We start from the raw sequence: 27,428 nt of genomic DNA, 5'->3' as shown, positions 1-27,428 counted from the left end.
ATGGGGAGGGAGGCGGAGAGCGAGGGAGGTGATGGAGGAGACCACGGAGAGCGCGGAGAGCAGGGTCTAGCACCGGACCGGGACCGAGGTCCAGAGCGGCGGCGCTTAAAGGCGCGAGCGGGTTTATGTTGCAAGGCAAAGTCATTAGGCTTTATTTAGACGAGTTTGTGCCAAAATACATGGTTTAAAGAAAGAACTGCAACACGACGACAGCGGCCGTGTGACCCGGGTCGGCCACGTGACTCTGGCGACTACATGAAGCCGGCGATCCCAGCAACCACCCCCGACCCCGGCGATGGCGTGACCCCGGCGACGGCGTGACCCCGGCGCCCTGGCCACTCTGCCCTGCCCCCCGCCTCGGCCCCTCTGCCCTGCTCTCCGCCCCGGCCCCTCTGCCCTGGCACCTCCAGCCCCTCTGTCCTGCCCTCCACCCTGACCCCTCCGCCCTGACCCCTCCGGCCTGGCCCCTCTGCCCTGGCCCCTCTGCCCTGACCCCTCTGCCCTGGCGTCTCTCTTTCATCACCTGCCAGCGGACCTGCACGTCAGGGTGTGGGGGGGGGGCGGCGAGCGGCGATCCAACCCCAGCGGGAGGCTCCGCCCCCTGGCCGGAGCGCTCGGGGGCCGTGTCCGCGGAGGGCCGTGAGTGGAGTTGATCATGTAAAGCTCGAAGCTGCCGGCTCAGATCTGCGTCCAGGGGAGAGCGTGACCTATAAAAGTGGCAACACAAAGGGGGCGTGCTGCGCTGCTGGCGGCCATGTTGGACAGGTCTACACGGACGACATCATCACGGACAAGAATAGACTCTGTGCTAATGCGCTAACGTCTACGGACTGGCGCCAACATTCCTCTAAAGGCTTTATTTCATGCACTGGATCCACAAACGTGTCAGATTAAACTGCGTATGACCGTTTTCTCACTAAACTAAAAGATTTTGCTATAAAATTCTACCTTGTTTTATAATTTTGGTGTTTATAGCGTTACTTCCTGGTTGGACTGAGCAGAGCTTAAAGAGGTCGCACCCGATTTATTTACTGTTATAATGTTAAATCTGTTTTGCGCCAGTACGTTTTATTCACCGTTTCCGAAACAGGAACAGGATGCGCGCTGCTAGCATGCTAATGTTTGTTAGCTTTACCGTGATGGAAAAACTGGCCTCTGAAAGTTGTGAAAACCGCTCATGAACTCACTCGCTGAATAATTACGATGCTGGGAATGTTAAACGTGAGCAACACACGTGGAGCTGTAACGAGTTTAACATGAACAAGTTTGTTTAGGACGGTAAAAAAATCCGGTACGGCGCCTTTAAAACCTTTACGTTCCTTCACAAACAAACGCTGAAGCCAAACCTCACATTAAAGTATAAAAACGGTTTATTTTATGTCATTTGTCTGCTCTTCTCACCAGTAACGTCTAAAAAAGAACATTTAGAGTCTTTAGATTCTCACCAGAAGCACAATATCAGAAACACACAGTTAGCCAGTTAGCCAAGTCAGTTAGCCTTTAGCTCCTGTCAGTTAGCCTTTAGCTCAGATATCGAAAACAAAACACCAAAAAAGCTTTACGACAACTTTTACCGCGGCTTTGACCTGAATGTGCTCAATCAGTTGGTGCATAGCCCTCCAGATTATTCACGATTTACACACGCTAATGCTAACGGCTAAAAGAGAAAATACAGGCGACTGGCTCGGACTAGCGGCGTTGCTAAGCGTCCGCTCGTTTCCACGCGCGTTCGATCGCACGGCTTCACGCGGAGGTTATCGCCGTTCCCAAAATGTTCCGCGGTTTCGGGCTTTACCTTGTTTTGTTCGTCACGGCGACGCCTTTGAGTGCGCTTTTAGCGTCGGGCGCGCCGCGCACGGGACAGTTCACGGTTTATCAAACAGAAATGAGACCTAATCGGAAAAAACGTAGAATGGGCCGAACTGTAATTACCGGAATAAACGGCTGGAGCAACATTGAACGTCTCAGCGGCATAAAAATGTTCCCTCGTGGGCCATTAATTACGCCGCTGTAAATTTTATGACGGGGAAAACTCCTGCGCGGCTTCGGAAAACGGGAGATTCTGAGCGAAAGAACACGTTTGCTCCATTTTTTGTACCGCGGTGAATCCCGAGGAGCAGCTTTTTGAAGTCATTTGATGTTTTATAGCTTCAAAGTCCAATATGCTAATTCAAATGCTAATTATTATGCTAATGGTCATGGTAATTATGTTTTTATTTGACATGAATAGGACGTTTTAACTGTTAAATGATGTAGTTTCCACATTTCAAATAGAACTGTGTTTTTCTTGGCTTTGTACGACGTCACAAACACATTCATCTCCTTCATAATCATAATCGTTTAGACGGTAACAAACGTAGTGGTCGGTAGCTGTCATTTAGCGCCTTGTTTACTGCTTCACTCCTCAGTGGGTGGAGCCCTAACGCCTTAAAGGACACGTATTACGCTATATTGACCGGCAAGTTGTTAAAACAGTTCTCCAAATGGTCAGTTGCCGCGTTACGGACATCAGTCGCCCACAGTTGCCGCGGAGACGAGCGGGCAACCCCAGCTGGCCAAGTTACAGGTCAGATCTGTGGAAATGCGAGCTCACCCGCAGAAACAACGCATGGTTTTTCCTCTTCTCCTCAAAAAATAACAAAGGATCATTAATATTTATAAGCTTGAAACTATAAACCGGAGTTCAGTAACAGCTATCATCGTTACACTCGTATAAAAGTGTTCAAATATTGTTAAATAATCGTTTAAAGAACTATTTTAGATTCAGTTTTCCTTCAGAGACGACGCTTCAAATGCCCCGAAAATACATATTTAACCATCACAGGAGCTTCAAAGACAAATAAATAATAAATTGCAAGTATTTATCACAGTTTTACTTCCGTTAAGTTGCAGTTGCAGAGTTTAAAAAGACAGGAAGTGGAGCTGAATCCCTCTGTGACGTCATCAGTGTGCGACACAGAGACAGTTTAAACCATGGTTGGACTAAATAAAGGTGTTTTATGGTCTTATTGTGTGTCAGATCAGAACTGTTGTCATTTATGTGGAGTTTGGCACTTGTCTACAGTCTGGTTGCTATGGTAACAGCTGTGGAATCACCTCTGTGTCATATCTGTGCTCACGTCCAACCAGGAAGTACGATTATAAACTTTACACAAACGGGCCAAATGTTGAGTCAAATGTGTCGTTTAAACCGTTATAAAGACTTTAATCAGATAAAATGTTCCTTACTTCTCCTTTAAATATCAGTGGAATCATCTGCTGACCTTTGGCCTCGCCGGTCAACGTTTTTAATGCGTTTTTACGGTATAAGATGACAGAAGTCGGTCTGGTTTACCCGGCGGCCGCGTTCACCTCGCCGTGATCCTCCAGGAGGGCGGGGGGTGTCTGGGTGTCGGCTCCATCAGAACAAACGCGCCCAAACTCCAGAAGAACGCCGCGCGCTTTAAAGGTTACGGCTGACACGAGGCGCCGGCGCTGAGAGCTGGACACCTGCAAGGTCTCGAGCGCGTGCAAAAGGTTGTGTGACAAACAGGTGAAGGTAACGGCGGCGATAATTCAGCTCTAGACGCAGAACAACAGCGGAGGGCGGTTCCGGCGTCGGTTTAAGCATAAGTACACACCTTTTACCAATCACGCCGCGCTCCGTTTGTCCTCGACGCTCAGAACGGTTCCAGTCGTCAAAACAGAAACCGTGAGGATTACAGTTCATAACCCGCTCCGAAAACCAGCGTCGTTACATTTGCAGCTCCTGGAGAATCGTCCGAGAGTGAACGGTTCCGTTGGCGTTAGCGCAGTGTTGCCGTTAGCGACGTTAGCATCGTGGCTACGGTGACCGGGTCCAGCCCCGTGTCCCGTGTGCCAGCGGATGTCTCCAAAACCATCCATTTGTCCCAGATTGACACGAGACACGTCCCATTTGGGGGTGACTCCTCCTCACCCCCCATCCCCTTCTCCTCACCCCGCACCCCGCCCCCCTCCCTCACCCCTCTCCCTCTCCAGCCTTTTGCCTGCCAGCGACTCAAGATGGCCCTTCAGCCTGGAGCCAGTGAAACAGCTTGGATGGCGCTGGAGTTCGCGGGCCAGCTGATCCCTCCACACGCGCCCGTCGTCCACCGCTCTTCAGGACAACATTTCACTTTCTTTTTCGGGCCGGGCTGCCAAGATCCCCGAGAAGGACGAAAACAAGACAGAGGGAAAACAAGGCCCTGAATGCATTTAACACGGTGGAAAAGACATATATTTATGCTTAAGTCAGAAGAGAGTGAAGCTGCTGAGGTCAGAACGCCTCTGACCATCGAATGTGATTATTTTCCTCACGTTTATCAAATCAAATTATGTTTGATAGTCTTAGAGTCTTAGTTTGGACTTAATGTAATGAGTAAAGGAAGATGTCAATATTGTAAAATATATATATATATCGTTGCCGTCATTGCTCCCGTCGTTGCTCCTGTCATTGCTCCCGTCGTTGCTCCCGTCGTTGCTCCAGTTGTTGCTCCTGTCGTTGCTCCTGACGTTGCTCCCGTCGTTGCTCCTGTCGTTGCTCCTGTCGTTGCTCCCGTCGTTGCTCCTGTTGTTGCTCCCGTTGTTGCTCCCGTCATCACTCCAGTCGTTGCTCCTGTCGTTGCTCCTGTCGTTGCTCCCGTCGTTGCTCCCGTCATCACTCCAGTCGCTCCCGTTGCTCCGGCCCCTTCTGTAAACAGCCCTGATCTCGGCCCCTCCCCTGAACAGCCCTGATCTCGGCCCCTCCCCTGAACAGCCCTGATCTCGGCCCCTCCCCTGAACAGCCCTGATCTCGGCCCCTCCCCTGAACAGCCCTGATCTCGGCCCCTCCCCTGAACAGCCCTGATCTCGGCCCCTCCCCTGAACAGCCCTGATCTCGGCCCCTCCCCTGAACAGCCCTGATCTCGGCCTCGTCACACGTGGTTCTGGTTGAAACACGCCTCTTTCCTCCGCCTCGTTCGTCTTGTTTGCATCATTTCCAAAGTTTTGTCTTTGCGATGGCCCTCACACATCAGAGCGTTGACGTTTGTCGTGTGCTTTTCTCCTCTTCTTCTTCTTCTTTGTCTTCCGTGTGTGTCTACGGCGGCCATCTGCATCTCCACACATCCTGCTGGTGATTATGATGAAGCGCGCTGTCGTAATTGAGCCGGGCGCGCGCTGGGAGTTGCACCAGCAGCCTGCTCGGGCGCACAGCAGCCTGCTCGGGCGCACAGCAGCCTGCTCGGGCGCACAGCTGGGCCACCTCTAATGGACTAATTGATAGACTCTGCCAGTCACTAGTGGGTTCAGAATTAAAAATCAAATTATCATCATTAGGACGGCCGCTAATTGCCGCGTGGAACGTGCGAACACTGTTTTTGTTTTTCATTATAAAATTACAGCGGCGGCGCTTCATGTCATCAGCTGCAGATGAGACGAGATGATTGGAGGAGCTTTGATTGTTCCCTTTGTTTTTCCTCTGAAAGAAGAAAAAAGTTCACCACAAACAAACAAAACATCTTTATTCTGATGCTAAATGTAGTTGGTGACGACTCAAACTCAGCGAAAGTATTTATGTGAAATAATAATGATAATAATGATGGCTCCAGCTGCTCCCATCATTGCTCCTGTCGCTTCAGCTGCTCCCGTCATTGCTCCTGTCGCTTCAGCTGCTCCCGTCGTCGCTCCCGTCGTCGCTCCCGTCGTCGCTCCGTTCGTCGCTCCCATCGTCACTCCCGTCATAGCTCCCGTCGTCGCTCCCGTCGTCGCTCCCGTCGTCGCTCCGTTCGTCGCTCCCATCGTCACTCCCGTCATAGCTCCCATCGCTCAAGTTGTTGCTCCCGTCGTCGCTCCGGCCACTCTTTCCCATATTTATTTGACGTTGCCATGGTCTCAGGCGTCTCCGGGATGGACACATCACTTTTAGATTGATTCTTTCCCATATCAGCGCACTATCTCTAAATGAATCACTTTTATTTCCTCTGAGGAGTCGAAGCGCATCTTAAAAGTCGTCTGTGGCGGAGCTGCGAGAAGTGGGATCAGCCCGTGACCATTGACCTGTCCCCGAGTCACATTCAGCAGGATCGCTCCGCTAACGAGTCCTCTAACGAGTCTTCTAACGAGTCCTCTAACGAGTCCTCTAACAAGTCTTCTAACTCTCAGCCTGCTTCGATTCTCCCTGTTCCCTTTGTTTGGGCTCGGACCTGAAGACGGAGTTGTAAATCTGTGATAAATACATTTTCTTTTGCCGATCTCGCGCTCAAATCCACACCCCGGGTTCAATACCGTGTGTGGCCGGTGAAAAGCAGCCACATCTCAGTCAGTCTGTCCCAGGGCAGACTCACGCTCGTTTAAAACACGACGGACACAGAGATGTCTTTATTCAGTGTCCGGGGCCAGGTTTGAAGGGCATGACGAGGGCCCTCACGCTGCAGTCTGTCACCAGAAGAGCCAGAGCCGGAGGGAAGGTCCAGTCCTGACCGCTCCAGATCTCCTGACCGCTGCAGATCTCCTGACCTTCACTCGACCTTCACCCTCCACGTGTCAGGCTGTGTGTGTGTGAGGGCCTCAGTGTCACGAGTCTGTCCACCTAATGTGACTTTATGAGACGGACTTAGAGGAAGCATCGTTTAATCAGCTAAAAATCATCTTTTGTCTTAGAGAGGCAAAAGTTCAGATTTCTCTTTTGAAAGGTTTAATTCCAGTTAAAGAAACGGTGGCACCTGTTTTAGAATCATCGAGTTCCACATGTCCCGGGTTTGAAAAAAAACAAATCAGATTGGGGCTTTTCATACTGACATGAAAAAACAGATCTGAGTCACATTTAGGGAAAATAATCTGACCTGCAGCGTGAACATAACGACCCAAACTGCAGGACAAGCCAACGGAACGACTGTGACAGAAAAGCTCTGGATCAGCACATTTATATATGAAAAGGCAAATGTTTGCAGCAGTGGTGAACTGGTCCTCTGCGTTTGACCCGGGCTGGACCTGTCAGGAGCAGTGAGGGACCTGTCAGGAGCAGTGAGGGACCTGTCAGGAGCAGTGAGGGACCCTTCTCCAGAACTTCTGCTGGTCTCGGTCTTTCGCTGGAGGATTGAGTATTTTGTGCATGTTTTGGGTCGATGGGGGAAACTCCAGCAGACGCTGATCACAAGCTTCTTGTGTGAGATGATCTTAAGTCTACAAGACAAGAGTCTCTTTAGTGTGGCCCACGTCTCCTACAGGGACAGAACATCCTCCTCATCCTCCTCAGACACCTCAGACACCTAAGACACCTCAGAGACCTCAGAGACCTCAGAGACCTCAGAGACTTCAGCAGGCTCCTCTCCACAGCTCCTGAACCCTGAACCTGTCATGAGGTCAACATTAAGGACCAAGAAGGTGTGAGGAGCAGAGAGGAACAGAGACAGGAGCAGACAGGAGCAGAGACAGGAGCAGACAGGAGCAGAGACAGGAGCAGAGGCAGGAGCAGAGAGGAGCAGAGAGAAGAAGGGAGAGGAGCAGACAGGAGCAGAGACAGGAGCAGAGACAGGAGCAGGGAGGAGCAGAGAGGAGCAGACAGGAGCAGAGACAGGAGCAGAGACAGGAGCAGGGAGGAGCAGAGAGGAGCAGACAGGAGCAGAGAGGAGCAGAGACAGGAGCAGACAGGAGCAGAGATCCTATGTTCCACTGTCCTTTAGTCGGTCAGCAGCATCAAACGGAGCAGATCTTTTCTGTCTTTGCACAATATGTAAAGTAAATGAAGTTTTGTTTCTAAAAAAATGTAAACAAAAAGTTTCATCAAACAAATAAAATCATCAAAAAGTTCGATTTGGCCCAGAGACAGTTCCGTCTGATGTGATTTTTAAACTTAAACTTAAAAGTTGTTTTAATGCAGACGGTCGAAGTGCACACTGTAAGATCGGCTGTGTTGCAATGCATTGTGGGAAGCCTGGTGGCTCCTTCAGCGCAGGTTAGGACCCTCCTGAGGAGCTCTGACAGGAAGCATGATGTCTCCTTCCTCGCGCCGCTCTCACACGGTCCTTGTCGTGGCCGATGATGAAGCAGGTCCGAGTCAACGGCGAGGAGCGTCTGAACACAGCCCCGCCCACTGAGGAGAGCGCTGCGATCCGATTGGCCCTCCCTCTACTCCAGGGGCCGTGAGAAAACATGCCAAGTCCAGAAACCCCCTGCACTCGCAGGAGAACGTTCACACTCGACACGGGGAAAAGGTGCCGCGCGGTCCACCGATCAATCTCCAGTTCACTCAAACCCCAATTTAGCCACCTAGCTTCTCACTTAGCATCGTCGCCGCGGTTACGAGGGCGTGAGTGATGTCTGTTGCAAGCGGAAAGGTGCGCAGCCCGGGCCACGTCCCATTCATCAGCCGTCGTTTATCTCTCCCCGGGCGGTGGCAGCTTTACAGTAAATACCTTCTGTCCCCTAATTTCCTAATGATGTGGATAATGGCGGAGAATGGAGTGTCATTAGCATCAGTCTGTCTGCGCGGGCCCCGACGAGAAGTGATGGGCCCCAGCTGTTCCTCCTCCGGACCCCCGCCGCACCCCGAAAAAAAACAGGCACCAACAACCCACATCAACACGTCCCCAAAAGAGGCGGGACCCCGGCCGATTCAGGACGTGTGATTGGGGCAAATGTTGGGGCTAAAGTGGATGTTTTGGCGGAATCAGCAGTGCCATGCCAGAACATCAGGGGGCAGCGCGTGAGTTTGGCCCAGAACTGGAAAAGTGATGCGATGCTACACGCTAGAAGAGCTGTTTCCTCACACTTTTATTCATCTGAGCAGTTCAGACGAGAGAAAGAGAAATGAAGTTATACAAAAGAATACAAATCTTCCACTTCCTGTCGCGAAAACACACTTTAAATCACGTCATTATTTTATGTGGCCCATTTCCTGACAATTTATGACATTGAAGATATTTTTTAAATAATAGATACTTTAATATTTGCTCCACTAAAGCCGCAGACAAATATGAATCAGCTCGAGGGGAAATCGGAAACAAACAAACAAACAAACAAACAAACAAACAGATATTTAAAGCTGCTCCAGTGGCGATCATAACGTTGTTGATCTGTGAAATGGGCCGATAAGACGAACCTTTTACACATTTACTCATAGAAAGTTGCTGATATCGTGTTGGTTTGTGAACCCGTTGTGTCTCGTTCCTCTTTGAGGCGACAGTCGGTGAATAAAAATCACACGTGTCTGAGCGTTTGTTCTTTTGATTAAATAGTTTGCGTCACTATATCGAAGTCAATGGTATCGATATCGATGATTCGCATCTGTGTCTGGCCGTGATCCTGAACTTTATTTGCTATTTACGGTTTCACTTTACGGTTTATTGATGCCATTTGGAGAACTTTTCAACGTTCAAAAACCTTCCCTGCTTCCCCCCTTGGACTGCCCTAGCCCCCCACACTCGTCCCCTGCCTCTGCCTTCCTTGGACTGCCCTAGCCCCCCACACTCGTCCCCTGCCTCTGCCTTCCTTGGACTGCCCTAGCCCCCCACACTCGTCCCCTGCCTCTGCCTTCCTTGGACTGCCCTAGCCCCCCACACTCGTCCCCTGTCTCTGCCTTCCTTGGACTGCCCTAGCCCCCCACACTCGTCCCCTGCCTCTGCCTTCCTTGGACTGCCCTAGCCCCCCACACTCGTCCCCTGCCCCTGCCTTCCTCGGACAGTCTGGCAGCTCCTCATTAGCAGTCGGCACCACTCTGCTGCCATCAGCCCCTGGAACATGTTACAATTAGCGCTGATCGTCAAGCGCTCCCGTTTCCAGCAGATGAATTGGAGCGAGGTCTTATCTCGGGGCCGCACTTGTCCCGGACGCAGAGAGCGCCGTGAAAAGGATGTTTCAATCATCTGTAAAATGCCTGCCAGGATTGTTAGAATGAGAGTGAATCATTTGGGGTAATAATAAAGAAACTTCTCTTTTGAGCAGTTTCTTCATTGTTACATCCGTCGTGTTGTTGTTGTTGTTGTTGTTTGTTCATAAGTCCGTTTATCGGGGGAACATGGGTCGAGTTAAAAGTGCATATGACACATTCTTGTTGCACTCATTAGTTTTCACACATACTTTTGGTCACTTTGGGATAAAGATTGGTTTGAGTCTGGACTTGGAATTGGTCTGGACTTGGACTTGGTTTGGACTCGGACTTGATTTGGACTTGATTTAGACTTGGTTTGGACTTGGACTTGGTTTGGACTTGGACTTGGTTTGGACTTGGTTTGGACTTGGTTTGGACTTGGTTTGGACTTGGTTTGGACTTGGTTTGGACTTAGACTTTTCTTGGACTTGGTTTGGACTTGTTTTGGACTTGGTTTGGACTTGGTTTGGACTTGGACTTAGTTTGGACTTAGACTTTTCTTGGACTTGGTTTGGACTTGTTTTGGACTTGTTTTGGACTTGGTTTGGACTTGGTTTGGACTTGGACTTGGTTGGGACTTAGACTTTTCTTGGACTTGGACTTGGTTTGGACTTGGCTTGGACTTGGTTTGGACTTGGTTTGGACTTGGACTTAGACTCTGCTTGGACTTGGACTTGGACTTGGTTTTGACTTGGACTTGGTTTTGGCTTGGCTTGGACTTGGACTTGGCTTGGACTTGGCTTGGACTTGGTTTGGACTTGGTTTGGACTTGGTTTGGACTTGGTTTGGACTTGGACTTGGACTCTGCTTCGACTTGGACTTGGTTTTGACTTGGACTTGGTTTTGACTTGGACTTGGTTTGGACTTGGACTTGGACTCTGCTTGGACTTGGACTTGGTTTTGGCTTGGCTTGGACTCTGTTTGGACTTGGACTTGGTTTTGGCTTGGCTTGGACTCTGTTTGGACTTGGACTTGGACTTGGTTTGGACTTGGCTTGGACTTTGTTTGGACTTGGACTTGGACTTGGTTTGGACTTGGACTTTGTTTGGACTTGGACTTGGACTTGGTTTGGACTTGGACTTGGTTTGGACTTGGACTTGGTTTGGACTTGGACTTGGTTTCTTATACAAAGAAATATAAATGACTGCAGAAAAGCTGTTCCGCCTCTAGATGTCACCAAAGACTCTACAAGGCCACGAACTCAAACTCATCAGAACAGACGCACATGGACCAATCACGGACGAGCAGCTCTCTCATTGGTCATCCAAAATAGCCATAGCGACGCAGCCATTTTGTGTGGTGTGCTGTCCTGACGTGGTCATTAGCAGGAGCAGGACGACACATGCTTTATTAACTGTACTCTCCGGCCCCGGGGCTGAAGCCAGTTCCTCAGTGACCTTTCCTTTCTCGCCTCCTAACTAATGGGCTGACAGTCCCGATGCGGAGACGCCGACTCGTCTCCTTCACGACGCAACTGGACGAGCGCGTGACCTAAGATGACAAGCGGCCGCACCTTCGGGGTCTGACGGTCACAAGACGCGCCGCCGTCCAAGAGCCGACGTTTGGTCACGGTTCTCACTGACGGAGAAGAACCTTGACATGAGCAAAAACCTTAACAAACAACACAATGACCAACTGAGTGTCATTGTTCCTCACACAGATCTTCAGCGTGTCATTGTTCCTCACACAGATCTTCAGTGTGTCATTGTTCCTCACACAGATCTTCAGAGTGTCATTGTTCCTCACACAGATTTTCAGCATGTCATTATTCCTCACACAGATCTTCAGCGTGTCATTGTTCCTCACACAGATCTTCACTGTGTCATTGTTCCTCACACAGATCTTCAGTGTGTCATTGTTCCTCACACAGATCTTCAGTGTGTCATTGTTCCTCACACAGATCTTCAGTGTGTCCTTGTTTCTCACACAGATCTTCAGTGTGTCATTGTTCCTCACACAGATTTTCAGCGTGTCATTGTTCCTCACACAGATCTTCAGTGTGTCATTGTTCCTCACACAGATCTTCAGTGTGTCCTTGTTCCTCACACAGATCTTCAGTGTGTCATTGTTCCTCACACAGATCTTCAGTGTGTCATTGTTCCTCACACAGATCTTCAGCGTGTCATTGTTCCTCACACAGATCTTCAGTGTGTCATTGTTCCTCACACAGATCTTCAGTGTGTCATTGTTCCTCACACAGATCTTCATTGTGTCATTGTTCCTCACACAGATCTTCAGTGTGTCATTGTTCCTCACACAGATCTTCAGTGTGTCATTGTTTCTCACACAGATCTTCAGTGTGTCATTGTTCCAGAATCTGAAGCTGAATGGTGCTCATATTGAGAGTAACGTGGTGCCGGGGGTTCCTGTACAGGTCTTACTGGCAGACGACAGATGCTTGAGTTATTTGACGGAAGTTAAGAATCCATGGATAAAATCTGTGCATACAACATGGAAGGAGCTGCTGAAAACTAAACAAAAGGTATTAACGTTTTGTTTTTTTTACCAGAAATCACATGAAAAGCTTTGATGAGTTGGAAGAATCTTGGAGAAACAGGACCTTTGTAGGTTCAGGGTTTGTTTGGAGAGAGTTTTGTTGGAAGATTGTGTCACGTTTTTTCATAACTCCATTTTTCACAGGGAGGTACAAACTGTCACGTCTTCTGGGAACGTCCTGATGTCCTCAGACGTTTTGGAGCGAAGTCAAGGACGCTCTGCAGACAGTTTTTGACACTGCCGTTCCACTCGATGTAGGAACTATGTACTTCTGCTGCCGAGGACACAGTGGATGGATACCTTTGGAATGTGCTTTTGGCAGCGGGAAAAAAGCCATAACAAAGAAACGGATAAATGGATGAACCAAACCCCCCGACGACCAAGGACTGGACCGACAAACCAACAGGAAGTAAACACACATCTGACCGACTCTGGACTCGTTGGGTTTTACACGTGTTTAAAGGTTTAGTTGATGCTTGTTTAATTTTTTGATTGATGTTTCGCTCTCTGGTCGTGTTCTGTTAGAATTTGTGTTTTATTTTGAAAAACCTATATAAAAAAACTCCTTATTCGCATCAAAGTTTATACGTTCTCCTTTTGTTTCAAAACAGCGGAAGAAAATGTTGAAAGGTGGAAACGCTTTTAGTCACATAAACTCACGAGGGGAATATTAAAACCTGCTTTTAATAGTGAGGAAGTTAAGATAAGATAAGATAATCCTTTATTGTCCACACATGGGGAAATTTCATTGATACAACGCAGTAGATACAGAGGAAAAGGACAGATCACAGAATATAGGAAGTTTAAAAAAACACTCAATAGAAGAACTCTTATAAACAAAAACTCCTATAGACAAAACCTCCCATTTCCCAACAAGGGATGGAAGTTGTAAGTACAATTTATTTGTATAGCACCTTTCACAGACAAAAACACAGAATAAAATAATAAAAACACAAAGAACTTATAGTGAGCAATACACATACAGCAATAATTATATTATACAGTCAAATCAGGCCCTAAAGCAGGCCAACCCGCGGCTCGCGAGCCGCATGCAGCTCTTTTAGGTTCATATCAACATTTGTGTTTGTGTTGTGCCAGACGGCGCTCTGCGTGTGTGGAGGCGCCCGCACACTGATGCTGCGCACGGGCACCGAGCAGAAACCACTGTGTGTGCAGAGGATCCTCAGATCGACTCCCGACATGAACTCTTAATCTTGCATTTTCCCCTCGTCTCCTAACGACAACGACACAGTAACAGAGGATGAGAGAGGAGCTGAACTCATGTGTTATTGAATTAAATGGGAAAATGATTTGTTGTTTTTATTTGTGTTTCACTTTTCACATTTAATCTAGGTCTATATTCGACAAAGCCTAAAGATCTACTATAGATCTAAATAATTCTATAATTTTGTATTATTTTAATTGTCAGTATTAACCGGGTTTTTATTTTTGTTTAACCATAATTAGACAATAGAAACACAATGTGCAGCTCACGACCCGTATTCTTCTTCTGCCTTTGTAAATAATAAAAACTGCCAAGATTAAAATGGTCGATGTTGAGGAAATTATTAAATTTTGTCTAATAATTATCAATATGACATCAGGAGATGGCATCTCCTCGCTTTTACTCTATGCAGTTGGAAGACGAGGTAAAAAAAAAAAGGTAAAAGTGAAACACAAATAAAAACAACAAATAATTTTCCCATTTATTTCAATAACACATGAGTTCAGCTCCTCTCTCGTCCTCTGTTACTGTGTCGTTAGGAGACGAGGGGAAAATGCAAGATTAAGAGTTTATGTCGGGTGTGGATCTCAGGGACGTCTGCACGTAAAGTCGTGTCGCTGACCGCTGGACCACACGCATGGCGATGTTCTGCCGGAACAGGAAGTATAGTTGCTGAACCGGGGTGACGGGTCTCGCCACAACCGCATGTGCGCCGCTCAACCGCACGGAAGTGGAGCTTTGGCATTCTCCGGACCACGGCTCGGCAGCCAATCAGAGCCAAGCACACAAACTTTGACGACCAATCAGCGCGCAGCATGCTCATTTTCACTTGTAAAGAGTAACAGTCATGGCGCGGGCCGAGGCGGACTTTAATCCGCCCGATTTAATGATGATATTCCCTTTTTTCTAAGATTTATTAATAAAAATGCCCCGTCCAAAATACGGGGAGACGGCCCTCATCTAAAAGAAACCCACAGATATTGAACTTCACTATGGTATGTAAATGATTATCGATTTTGGACTTTGTTGAACTGAGAGTTTGTGTGTGAGACACAATGTTTGTTTGAAAATGACTGGCTTGTGGTCTTAATACTGTAGGAGTCAAATTCTGTCATTATCATGTTGGTGTGTGACATGATATTGTTAATAATAATAATAATTTGTCTGAGCAGAGGTGTGTGTGTGCGTGCGTGCGTGTGCGTGTGTGCGCGTGTGTGCGCGTGTGCGTGCGCGTGCATGTGCGTGTGCGTGTGTGTGTGTGAGGAAGGGATGGGGTGATGTTCATGTGTGCCATGTGTATGATGTGGCTCTTTGCGGTAACACAGTAACAAATGTGGCTCTTAGTCTCTGACTGGTTGGCCTGACTGAATAAAAAGGTTTTGAGCCAACCCTTAAAAGCAACAACAGTCCAGTCGGTCTCCTCTGGTCCAAAAACGAGTGCGAGGAACCAACAGAAGGTTCTGATCCAAAGACCTCAGTGAGCGAGGGCGAGTTTACGGCGTGATCAGTTCGCTGATGTACAAAGGGACCTGACCATCCATCTTCTTCTGCTCATCCGGGGCCGGGTTGTGGGGGCAGCAGTCTAAGCAGGGAATCCCAAACATCCTTCTCCCCAGACACTTCTTCCAACTCCTCCGGGGGGATCCCGAGGCGTTCCCAGTCCCTCCAGCAAAAGGGTGTCCATCAGTGCACGTGGCACCAGGACACCCTAAGCCGGAGATCAATGATCGATTTTGTTGTCGTGTCATCTGACCTCCGGCCTCGTGTCTTGTACACCCGGGTGAAGAGAGGGGCGGAGCTGTAGAGCACCACCTGGTGGTGAGTTGGATCCGCTGGAGGAGGAAGCTGGACAGACTTGGCAGACCCAAGCGCATTGTGTTGGGAGCGTCTTCCGGAGCCCTCTGTAGGGTAACTCACACCCGGGGGAGGCTGGGGACATTGAGTCCGAGTGGACCATGTTCTCCACCTCCATTGTTGATGCGGTTGCTCAGAGCTGTGGTCGCAAGGTCTCCGGTGCCTGTCGCAGTGGCAACGCCCGAACCCGGTGGTGGACACCGGAAGTAAGGGATGTGGTCAGGCTGAAGAAGGAGGCCTATCAGGCCACTCTGGCTTGTAGGTCTCCTGAGGTCATTGACAGGTATTGGCAGGCCAAGCGGGCCGCAGCTCGTGCTGTCGCAGAGGCAAAATCTGGGGCTGGGAAGAGCTTGGGGAGGCCATAGAGGAGGACTATCGGTCGGCCTCAAAGATATTCTGGCAAACCGTCCGGCGTCGCAGGAGGGGGATGTCGTCGGACGGTGGAAGGACTCCTTAATCCCTCAGTCATGTCTTCTGAAGAGGAAGCAGAGACTGAGGACTCAGGGGCCGACTCGTCCAGGACTAAAACTAGGACTTTAAATTGTATCCAGTAGGAGACCGGAAGCCAGTGAAGGGATTTGAGAATGGCAGTTGGCAGCCAACTGTTTTCAAAGTATGTGTTTTACACCATACCGACTTCATTCTTTAGACTTCGAGGCCGCCTTCCACCATTAAAAGCAACACAACAACAACAACAACGTGATTCTCCACAGAGCGATGATGTCACTGGAGTGATGTCATTGGAATGCGTCCTATAAATGACACACTCGAGTGACATCATTCCAGTGACATCATACTCGTGACACCCTCGGTGAGTGTCATCAAACTTGTGAAGTCACTCAAAGACTCCGAGATTTTGTCAGGTTTTTGCAGCTTATAGTTGACGACAAATAAGGTGTGTTTCAGAAAAAAAAGGCATAAAAATGTTCAAGATTTGGAAAGCGGGGAGAGAAGTCCGTAGTCTCCGGAGAGAGAACAGTGACCTGAGCAATAAACATGCCAATTATTTTGGAGAGTTAGAGAAATGTAGAAAAACAGAGGAGGACCTGCATGGCACAGTGCTCAAGTTAACTGAACAACATCAAAACCTCCTGCTACATAATGCAAATTTAAAAGAACGTTTGGCACGAAAAGAGGCCAAAAGACAAGAATGGGAGGAACAAATCAAGTCACAGAAAGACGAGGAAGTTTCTGAGGCAAATGCAAAAATGAAAAGCCTTGAAAAGAGTCTTGTGTCCGAACGTAATCACAGCACGAAACTGATGGAAGAATTACAGATGAAGAAAGTGGAATATGAAAATAGGACGAACAGGTATATTCAAAAGCTAGAAAAGCAGAAGAGACTCACTCAGGATCTGACCGTACAGCTCGCAGACAAAGCATCATCTCTTCAAGCTGCACTGCAAACGGCAGAAGAGCACAAGAGTGTCCAAAGCAGTCTGCAGACGCTGAAGGAAGAGAAAAAGAAAATGAAAGTGTATATAAAGAAAATCCAAAAGAAGCTCGAACTTCTGGAGACAGAGCACCATAAAAACAAAGAATTGCAGGAGAAGCTGAAGAGAATGGACGAACTCGCCAAACAGGTGAAAGAGGCGCTACAGAGAGATTTACAGAAGTCAAAGGAAAGCTGTGAGCACAAGGCTCTGCTTCTGCTTGAAGAACAGAGTCAAAATGAGGCGCTGAGGGAAGGGGGAAAGAAAACAAAATTAAATTTGAAGAAAACGACAAAGAGGCTTGCCTCAACCCAGGAAAATCTGGAGAAAGAGTGCAATAAAAACAAAGTGCTGGCCGATGAACTCGCTAAACAGGTGATGTCACTTCAAGCTGAACAGGAGGCGAAAGAGGGTTTTAAGAAGGAGAAAGAGGCGCTACAAAGAGACTTACAGGAGTTAAAGGAAAGCTATGAGCACAAGGCTCAGCTTCTGCTTGAAGAACAGAGTAAAAATGAGGCGCTGATGGAAGAGAGACAGAAATCAAAAACATATATCGAGAATCTTCACTTCAATCTTAAACTTCTGGAGACCGAGCGCCATAAAAACAAAGAGTTGCAGGAGAAGCTGAAGAGAATGGATGAATTCACTAAACAGGTGACGTCACTTCAAGCTGAACTACAGGCGGCGAAAGAGGATTTTAAGAAGGAGAAAGAGGCGCTACAGAGAGACTTACAGGAGTTAAAGGAAAGCTATGAGCACAACGCTCAGCTTCTGCTCGAAGTACAGAAGGAAAACGAGGCGCTGAAGGAAGAGGGTAAGAAAGCAAATGCAGATAGAAACACAAAGAATCTTCAATTTCATTTGCAACATCTGGAAATAGAGCGCCATAATAATAACAATAAAGAGTTGATGAAGAAGCAAAAGCTGATGGAAGAGAACACGGAGCTGGCTGATCAACTCACTAAACAGGTGACGTCACTTCAAGCTGATCTACAGGCGGCGAAAGGGGGTTTTAAGAAGGAGAAAGAGGCGCTACAAAGAGACTTACAGGAGTTAAAGGAAAGCTATGAGCACAAGGCTCTGCTTCTGCTTGAAGAACAGAGTAAAAATGAGGCGCTGATGGAAGAGAGACAGAAATCAAAAACATATATAGAGAATCTTCACTTCAATCTTAAACTTCTGGAGACCGAGCGCCATAAAAACAAAGAGTTGCAGGAGAAGCTGAAGAGAAAGGACGAGAACACGGAGCTGGCGGATGAACTCGCTAAACAGGTGACGTCACTTCAAGCTGAACTACAGGCGGCGAAAGAGGGTTTTAAGGAGAAAGACGAGATTCAGAGCGATTTACACAAGTTAAAGGACAGCTATGAGCACAACGCTCAGCTTCTGCTCGAAGAACAGAGTCAAAACGAAGCGCTGAAGGAAGAGATAAGGAAAGCAAAAGAACACAAAGAGAGTTTTTGCTTCAATCTACAACTTCTGGAGACAGACCACCATAAAAACAAAGAGTCGCTGGAGAAGCCGAAGAGAAAGAACGAGAACACGGAGCTGGCGGATGAACTCGCTAAACAGATAACATCACTTCAAGATGATCTACAGGTGGCTGAAGAGGGTTTTCAGAAGGAGAAAGAGGCGCTGCAGAGAGATTTCCAGGAGTTAAAGGAAAGCTACGAGTACAACACTCAGCGCCTGCTCGAAGTACAGAGGGAAAACGAGGCGCTGAAGGAAGAGAGACAGAAAGCAAACGCAGATAGACTCACAAAGAATCTGCACTTTAATTTGCAACATCTGGAACTAGAGCGTCGTAATAATATTAAAGAGTTGACGGAGAAGCTGAAGCTAATGGACGAGAACACGGAGCTGGCAGATGATCTCGCGATACAGGTGACGTCGCTTCAGGAGGAACTGCGGGCGGCGGAAGAGGGTTTTAAGAAGGAGAAAGACCTGCTACTTGGCGATTTCCAGAAGTTAAAAGACAGCTATGTGCACAACACTCAGCTTCTGCGCAGAGGACAGAGTAAACATGATTCGCTGAAGGAAGAGAGAGGGAAAAAAACGGACAAAATATATAATCCTCACAAGTCCTTTTTCCATTAGGGGCTCGGCTGTGTGCTCGTGGCCCCGCTCAGCCCTGATTGCATTTCTGTTACGACTGGTGCACAGTGTTGCTGTGTAAAACTGGTCGTGGATTCATTGTTGTGTCACCGAATCACAAAAGCAAGTTCCTATGGTTGGGATTCTTGTTCATTTGCAATGGCAATAAACCTTTTCTGATTCCAATTCCGACCATGGTACCGCCTCCACCCAGGAGATTTATGACGTCTCTGAGTCCAGAAGAGGCTTCGTGCGTTTAAAGTTGAAATAAACTTTTCCATCAAATGACTGTTTTGGGATTGAAATGAACTCACTGAGCCATTTTCTCTCCCAGAGACGTTGCAGACTTTGTCCTCAAGATGAAGTCCTGTCCATAAAGTGTTACGCACGTTCATTTAACTCTTTTATGACTCGTCTTGTGGACAATTTTACCTTTGTAACTATGTGGTCTATGTTCAAACTATCGGATATATTCCAGATCTTAGACGTCTCTGATTAGTCCTACTGACCCATTGCTGCTAACGTTTTATTTTCAGCAGGATGAGATGATTACAGATTTAAATTTCCAACGGTTCAAACATCTTTGTGTGTAGTGTAGGAGAGAGAGGTTAAAGGTCACATAGGTTTTTGAAGTAGAGAAGAGAAATGATGATTTGTACCGAACTTATCCCAGTCTGCATGTCCTTCCTGTGGTGTTCTCTCCAGGTTCTCCGGCTTCCTCCCACCGTCCAATGACACGCATATGTGAGGTCGATTTGCAACTGTAAATGTGAATGAATGTGAGAGTGAATGTCTGCCCCGCCTAAGGGCACATGTAGGGGTTGAACAGAACGGGTGCCAGGACTGACCCTTGGGGTAACCCACAGGTCAGGGGCATGTGGTCTGAGACAGTTACCAATTTCTACAAAGTACTTCCTGTCTTCCAGATATGACCTTAACCAGTTTAGGGCAGTGTCAGTGATGCCCACCTAGTCCTCTAGTCTCTGTAAGAGGGTCCCATGATGGACAGTGTGTCTCTGTAAACCTCAGATCTAACAGACAAATCTGGAGGCTCACACATGGAGGCAGCATGTAGATGAACTCAGTCTGGTGATGATCTCCTGGACAGTTTTGTCAGTTACAGGTGGAAAGTGAGACAGCTCTAAGTGTCTTGGTGGTTTTAGTTAATTTTGTGCTGTGGAATTTGTTGCAATTTTAATGCCCTGAACTTTGTCATTAAAAATATAACGCAAATTCATTACACTTGGATGTGGAAATGAGTTCTAACGGCAGCTGAGCTGGAGGGTTTTTTCATCTGTTACTGTGGCAACAGGACATGTGAGGTCTACATAAAATTAGGTTGTACATCTTGTAGGTTGTTCTCTGTAAATCTCTTTTTGAACCTGGAGCTTTGACTTGCGCCATTTCCGTTCGGCCCTGCGGCACTCCCTTTTCTGTGCCCTGATCGAATCATCATTTCTCCACGGCGCCTTCTGCTTATTTTTAACCATTTTAGCCTTTATAGGAGCGATGGTGTCCAGAACATTCAAAACACTAGATGTAACAGAGTTCAACAAATCATTTACATTAGAACATGAGACATTTTCAAAGTTTATCATTTCCATAAACAGTGCACCTGTGCCATCACTTATGTGTCTCCTCTGAACAACTGCAGGACCAGCCTCTGAACAGCTGCAGGACCAGCCTCTGAACAGCTGCAGGACCAGCCTCTGAACAGCTGCAGGACCAGCCGGTGGTTTGGGAAAAACAGACATGTCAAAGACACAGAAAAGATCAGACAGAGCAGCATCGACCACATTGATATTTGAAATATTGACCCCCTTTGTAATTATGAGATCTAGAGTGTATCCTCTGCTGTGGGTGGAGCCACTCTGCTGTGGGTGTGGCCACTCTGCTGTGGGTGTGGCCACTCTGCTGTGGGTGGAGCCACTCTGCTGTGGGTGGAGCCACTCTGCTGTGAGTGTGGCCACTCTGCTGTGGGCGTGGCCACTCTGCTGTGGGCGTGGCCACTCTGCTGTGGGTGGAGCCACTCTGCTGTGGGTGTGGCCACTCTGCTGTGGGTGTGGCCACTCTGCTGTGGGTGGAGCCACTCTGCTGTGGGTGGAGCCACTCTGCTGTGAGTGTGGCCACTCTGCTGTGGGTGGGGCCACTCTGCTGTGGGTGTGGCCACTCTGCTGTGGGTGGAGCCACTCTGCTGTTGGTGGAGCCACTCTGCTGTGGGTGGAGCCACACTGCTGTGGGTGGGGCCACTCTGCTGTGAGTGTGGCCACTCTGCTGTGGGCGTGGCCACTCTGCTGTGGGCGTGGCCACTCTGCTGTGGGTGGAGCCACTCTGCTGTGGGTGGGGCCACTCTGCTGTGAGTGTGGCCACTCTGCTGTGAGTGGGGCCACTCTGCTGTGGGTGGGGCCACTCTGCTGTGGGTGGGGCCACTCTGCTGTGGGTGGAGCCACTCTGCTGTGAGTGTGGCCACTCTGCTGTGGGTGGGGCCACTCTGCTGTGGGTGGGGCCACTCTGCTGTGGGTGGGGCCACTCTGCTGTGGGTGGAGCCACTCTGCTGTGAGTGTGGCCACTCTGCTGTGAGTGGGGCCACTCTGCTGTGGGTGGGGCCACTCTGCTGTGGGTGGGGCCACTCTGCTGTGGGTGGGGCCACTCTGCTGTGAGTGTGGCCACTCTGCTGTGAGTGGGGCCACTCTGCTGTGGGTGGGGCCACTCTGCTGTGGGTGGGGCCACTCTGCTGTGGGTGGGGCCTCTCTGCTGTGAGTGTGGCCACTCTGCTGTGGGTGGAGCCACTCTGCTGTGAGTGTGGCCACTCTGCTGTGAGTGGGGCCACTCTGCTGTGGGTGGGGCCACTCTGCTGTGGATGGGGCCACTCACGTGCTGAGTTAAGCCTCGTCCACACCGCTGTGGCTGAAGCGTCCAGTTTACATTCAAAGTCTATGTAAACGCCTCCTGCGTTTTTGCGGCACGTTTTCTACGTTTTCGTACGCTGTCGACGCTTTGAGCGCGTATGAGGCGCCCGAGGCGTCCAAAGTGACCGGCACGACGTGTTCAGATTTGTTCAGCTCTCTGCAGCAGATGCGCAGCAGCCAATCAGAGCTGACGTGCTGCACGACCCGGAAAAAGACCCAAAACAAACCCACAAGATTTAAATAAATCCTTAAAACGCAGCTCTTGGAGCAAATAATGATATTGACTAAACTCTGTTCAGCTCTGAAGTATCTGCAGGTCCCAGACGGGCCCCGGGGCCCATCGCCTCCACTTATGAACTTTGTAAAGTTAATAAACCAAAGCCATTTACACCACGAGAAAAGCAACACAGCACAACTCCACTGAGCATGTGCAGGACGACTCCACTGAGCATGTGCAGGACGACTCCACTGAGCATGTGCAGGACGACTCCACTGAGCATGTGCAGGACGACTCCACTGAGCATGTGCAGGACGACTCCACTGAGCATGTGCAGGACGACTCCACTGAGCATGTGCAGGACGACTCCACTGAGCATGTGCAGGACGACTCCACTGAGCATGTGCAGGACGACTCCACTGAGCATGTGCAGGACGACTCCACTGAGCATGTGCAGGACGACTCCACTGAGCATGTGCAGGACGACTCCACTGAGCATGTGCAGGACGCCTCGACTCCACTGAGCATGTGCAGGACGACTCCACTGAGCATGTGCAGGACGACTCCACTGAGCATGTGCAGGACGACTCCACTGAGCATGTGCAGGACGACTCCACTGAGCATGTGCAGGACGACTCCACTGAGCATGTGCAGGACGACTCCACTGAGCATGTGCAGGACGACTCCACTGAGCATGTGCAGGACGACTCCACTGAGCATGTGCAGGACGACTCCACTGAGCATGTGCAGGACGACTCCACTGAGCATGTGCAGGACGACTCCACTGAGCATGTGCAGGACGACTCCACTGAGCATGTGCAGGACGACTCCACTGAGCATGTGCAGGACGACTCCACTGAGCATGTGCAGGACGACTCCACTGAGCATGTGCAGGACGCCTCGACTCCACTGAGCATGTGCAGGACGACTCCACTGAGCATGTGCAGGACGCCTCGACTCCACTGAGCATGTGCAGGACGCCTCGACTCTACTGAGCATGTGCAGGACGACTCCACTGAGCATGTGCAGGACGACTCCACTGAGCATGTGCAGGACGCCTCGACTCCACTGAGCATGTGCAGGACGACTCGGACGCACATCTGCTGCTGAGTGTATTTAGTCCGGTGCGTTTGTCTTTCTAATGTTCACGCGCTCAAATTCTGCGTCGGGCGCGATTCAGCCGCAGCGGTTTGTACGAGGCTGAAGACCAAAGGTTCAAGGACAACATAAATTCAGCGTTTGTAGCGTCTGGCACAAATATAAACATGAACATTGAAACCATCAAAGTCTGAATACGACTGAAACATCTCAAATCATCACTAAACGTTGTCATTGCTGGAGAGGCTTTTATAAAACAATGAAGAGAATGAGACTGTTTTAGCTGCATTTGAAAGGATTCATACACAAACTAGACGCTGTGCAATAGCAAGAAGCCACTGCCAGTGACTTCTTCTTCTTTGGTGTTTATGGCGGTTCGTGTCCAAGCGTTACATTAGCATCACCTACTGTGGTTGTACGTGTTCTTTAGTTGTACATCTTCAAAGCACGTGCTCCACGCCACAGCAGCAAAACAAATACACATGAATAAATAAAGAGAAAGAGAGAGAGAGATATAGAGGAGAGAGAAGGAAGAAAGAGAGAAAAGAGAAAGGAAGATAGAGAAGGAGGGAGAGGAATAGAGAGATTTAATTATTTTTTTAAAGGGACTTAGGCCCTGGCCCCACCGCCACCTACTGACGTGGCCATGTCCTGTACAGTTGCCATGACGATGATGGCCTTTGATGATGATGTCATGCCTTTGATGAAGACGTCCCCCATCACCAACATTCCACCGCCCTGAGATAAAGGGAAAAATCACAAATGTGACGACGAATCCCAAAAAATGACAGAAGAAGATGAAGAGAAGAGATGAAGAAGATGGATAATAAAGTCTAAGGAATAAAGTCTGGCGGTAATGTAACACTTATACCAACGGCCATAAAACAACAACAACAACAAGATGAGAAAAAAGTACTGCATAGAATTCGATGATAATTATCGACAAAACAAACTTTGAATGACGAAAATATGAGAAAAGATGTGACCGGTGTCATTACACCCTCAAAAGACGACCTGCGGGTGACTTTCATCTACACAAACACCTCCACCCTTTTCCATTTCTCATGTTTCTGATTCAAATGTAAAGTTGTGTGTTTTAATTGTGTTTTAGTTTGTATTTTGTGTTGTGTTTTAACACCATAAAAAAGAGAACTTTTCTCATTGGGTTTTCCCTGTATAAATAATAATGATTTAATTTATTTTACATTTGAGGGGGGAACATCCCTGTTGGTAAACCAGGTTGCTAAAATGTGTTAAAATCAGTATAAAGAATATTTGCACATGTGATTCACACTGGGCAGAATCCACCGGTCGACGCTGAACCTTCTCATCAGCACAACAGCAGCTCCCGACGGACACTTCCCATTGGCTCTCTGGGATACCTACCCCTCCAGTTTGACAGGAGCGCACGCAGCAAAATGACAACACGCCGGCGTACCTCGAGGGCCCGCCGGCGACAGACGAGGGCACCATCACGGCCCCGGCGCTCGATCCGGGCTGAAGTGTGTTTGGGCGATCAGAGAGCCGACACCACAGAGCTGTCAGGACGATAACCTTCTCCCCCGTCTCTCCACGTGTCAGCGAGCAACCCCCCCCTACCCCCCCACGCTCGTCACCAAGTATAGCACCTGACCCAGCCCGCGGCGACGGGCTGGACACACCTGGACTTCGCCGCGCGATCGGGGGCCCTGAGATAGTGAGAAGATCCGGCGGGTGTGAGGGCCGAATGCCGGGGCCTGTCGGGCGATTTGCTCAAGAAGACGGAGAAGTCGGTGTGCGGTAAGAAGCAAAGTGCATTTTGTCTTTGCACCCACAACCCGTGAGACTCTTGTCCCAGGCTACGAGCTGAAAGGACGGGTGCTAGCGGTGGCTAAGGAACGTTTGGATACGACTTGTAACTAAAGAGAAGCATAAAAATGTTGGCTAACTGCAAAGAAAAAACAGCTATCATACATTTATTTACACTTCTGGCAAACACAGATAAGACACAACTAATCAACGTTGATCGTTCCATTTTCAGACGTGCTAGAAACGCGCGAACGATCAGCTCGGCAGCGGCGCTAATAAACTCGTTAAAGCTCCGGCAGGTTCTCAGTTTCACTCGAACGTAGCAGATCGGGGCAAAAGCAGCGAGGCCACGTCCAAACTCTAAGATGTCCCCGTCTGTTTCTTACATTTTGCAGTTGAGCCGCTGCTGTCGACGGTACGAACAAGAATTGTATTTGAATTTATTATTATTATTATTTTTATTATTATTATTATTATTATTATAAGAAAGTCGAGAGAACAGAGCAGAACATCGAAAGAAAGTCCTGATAAAACACTAGAAAAAAACAAGGCACACAAAGTCCAAAATAAACATCCCAGTCGGTCAAAAGTCGGTTAAATTTGTCCAATTTCAAGTTCCGAATGTGATTTTCTCCATTTTGCGTGTTTCCTGTTTCTTTATAACAGCATTTCTGGTGAATAATGTGCATTGTGACATCGTGTTATGAAGAAACACGACACCAACACAATTCTCTCCAAACATGTGATAAAGTAGCAGTTGAACAGATACATTTTCCCATTCTTCATCCACCACAACAAAATTACCCTCTTCCCCCTTTATTTTCAATGTAATTAGTAGCATGCGTTGTACAAATTGTTAATACATTTATATCGTTTGGATCATGTTTTTACATAGGATTTGAAAACACCTCGTCCAGATTGTTTTCTCCGGGGGTTCGGGGGCCGACTAGGCAAAAAAAGAGTAGCTTCGGCGTTCTCCGGACCACGGCTCGGCAGCCAATCAGAGCCAAGCACACAAATTGCGTCGACCAATCAGAGCGCAGCATGCACATTGTAAACAGTAAACTGTCATGGCGGACGATTGTCAAACGCTTCACGGCCCAATTTAATGATGATATTCCCTTTTTTCCTAAGATTTATTCATAAAATGCCACGTCCAAAATACAGGAAGACGGGTCTCGATCTAAAAATCTGATTTAGATATCGTTCCTGTTGAAAGTTCTGATTTATAAGCTTTAATAAATCTGGACAACAGCAGGATGAATAGTAATGATGGGCAAAATTGTTCCTAAAATAAAGCTAATAAATAAATCTTGCCATGGTACAGACGCATCAACCTCCTTTAGCTCTGAACTCGCCTTCAAAGTACAGATGAGATGCAGTATTTTGTCTCGTAAAGAAGTCGTAAGCGCCCGTTGCACCTCGCCCGGTCCATTTGTCTGTCTTTTTCCCGGTGGATTGTGTTTGTTTTGCAGCGCGGCGGGAGAGTTTCCAGCTTCTGCTCGGCTCGGCTCAACTCCACTAAAGTCAGCTGTCAGGAAACGAAGCCCTTATGCGGCGAAAACGTCCACGCTTCGCTTATGCCTTCGCAGTGTGAACGGGGTTGGACTCCGTTCCACTTGTCAGCGGCGGTAACAAGATGCCGCTCGACTTGGCACCTCTGGAAATGTCAGGCCGAGAGCGGGGCCCGGGCCCGGCTCAGCTGCTGCCTGTTCCAAACGCCACACGCCACGCCTCCGAGCTACGCGATACTCGAGCAGACAGGCGCGGCGGCGGCTAGCGCGGCCCGACCCCGCCGCTAACCCCCCCCAGTGCAGCGCATTACCGCCACATGTCTTCTCTTAAGCCATTTTTATGCAGAGAGATGCTAGAGTCCAGATGCTGCTCGATGCCCGATGTGCACTGGCCCCGTCTAACGCGAGGGCCTGTGAGGGAGAGTGTTCCGGGGGCCGCGGGGAGAGCACGGGGAAAAGGCTTTTGCGAGTGTTTCCAGGCTGGTAATATATTCAGCACGTTTTAGACCGTTATTTTAACAGACGTGCACAGGAACGGCCCGTTGTGCAGGTTTTAGACGGTCGTGGGCGTGAAATGTACAGTAAATAACTAGCGAATACTTCAGTAATCGAGTAAATGGTCGATTATTTTCGTCAATACATTTTTTGTACATTCCGTGAACCATTTAAAAGTATATTAAATCATTTTTCTCATAAACGTTATAGTTCATAGTAATAAACATATCAAAAATAAGGCGTTTCTGCTTAAAATAACACATTTTAGTGTGAGTATGAACTAGTATGTTAGAATATATATATGTAAAGGACTAATGAACTGAAGACTGTAAACATTTACAGTAGCTATGAATTAAATTGCGTTTATATCACATTGTCGCCGTCGATTACATCCACCTGACAGAGGCGGACCTAAAGCAGATGTGGGCGGGGAAATTCAAGGGTAATATGCAAATTAC

At 48.4% G+C, this 27,428-nt stretch overlaps 1 protein-coding gene across 1 annotated transcript; it reads left to right on the top strand.

The window, feature by feature from the left end:
* LOC140346789 (uncharacterized) lies at nt 1–26,763 on the top strand. The gene is made up of 8 exons (XM_072432983.1): nt 1–88; nt 531–639; nt 2,871–2,916; nt 7,514–7,555; nt 12,488–12,491; nt 16,329–18,872; nt 25,357–25,376; nt 26,437–26,763. Exons 1-8 carry the CDS (start codon nt 1–3, stop codon nt 26,761–26,763), a joined length of 3,180 nt encoding a protein of 1,059 aa, XP_072289084.1.
* The last annotated feature ends 665 nt before the right edge of the window (nt 26,764–27,428 follow it).

The sequence above is a fragment of the Eucyclogobius newberryi genome, unplaced genomic scaffold, assembly GCF_026437365.1.
Source record: "Eucyclogobius newberryi isolate DKJ021-1_F unplaced genomic scaffold, fEucNew1.0.hap1 SCAF_6, whole genome shotgun sequence".
NCBI lineage: Eukaryota > Metazoa > Chordata > Actinopteri > Gobiiformes > Gobiidae > Eucyclogobius > Eucyclogobius newberryi.
Note: the sequence above shows the minus strand (reverse complement) of the source record. Positions and strands in the feature narration are given on the sequence as shown.

Excerpts from the sequence above, each read along its gene's own strand:
- LOC140346789 (XM_072432983.1), top strand. The coding sequence starts at position 1 with ATGGGGAGGGAGGCGGAGAGCGAGGGAGGTGATGGAGGAGACCACGGA. Across the intron at positions 89-530 it reads AGCACCGGACCGGGACCGAG|CGGACCTGCACGTCAGGGTG; the intron begins GTCCAGAGCGGC and ends ATCACCTGCCAG. Across the intron at positions 25,377-26,436 it reads TTGAGCCGCTGCTGTCGACG|CGCGGCGGGAGAGTTTCCAG; the intron begins GTACGAACAAGA and ends TTTGTTTTGCAG.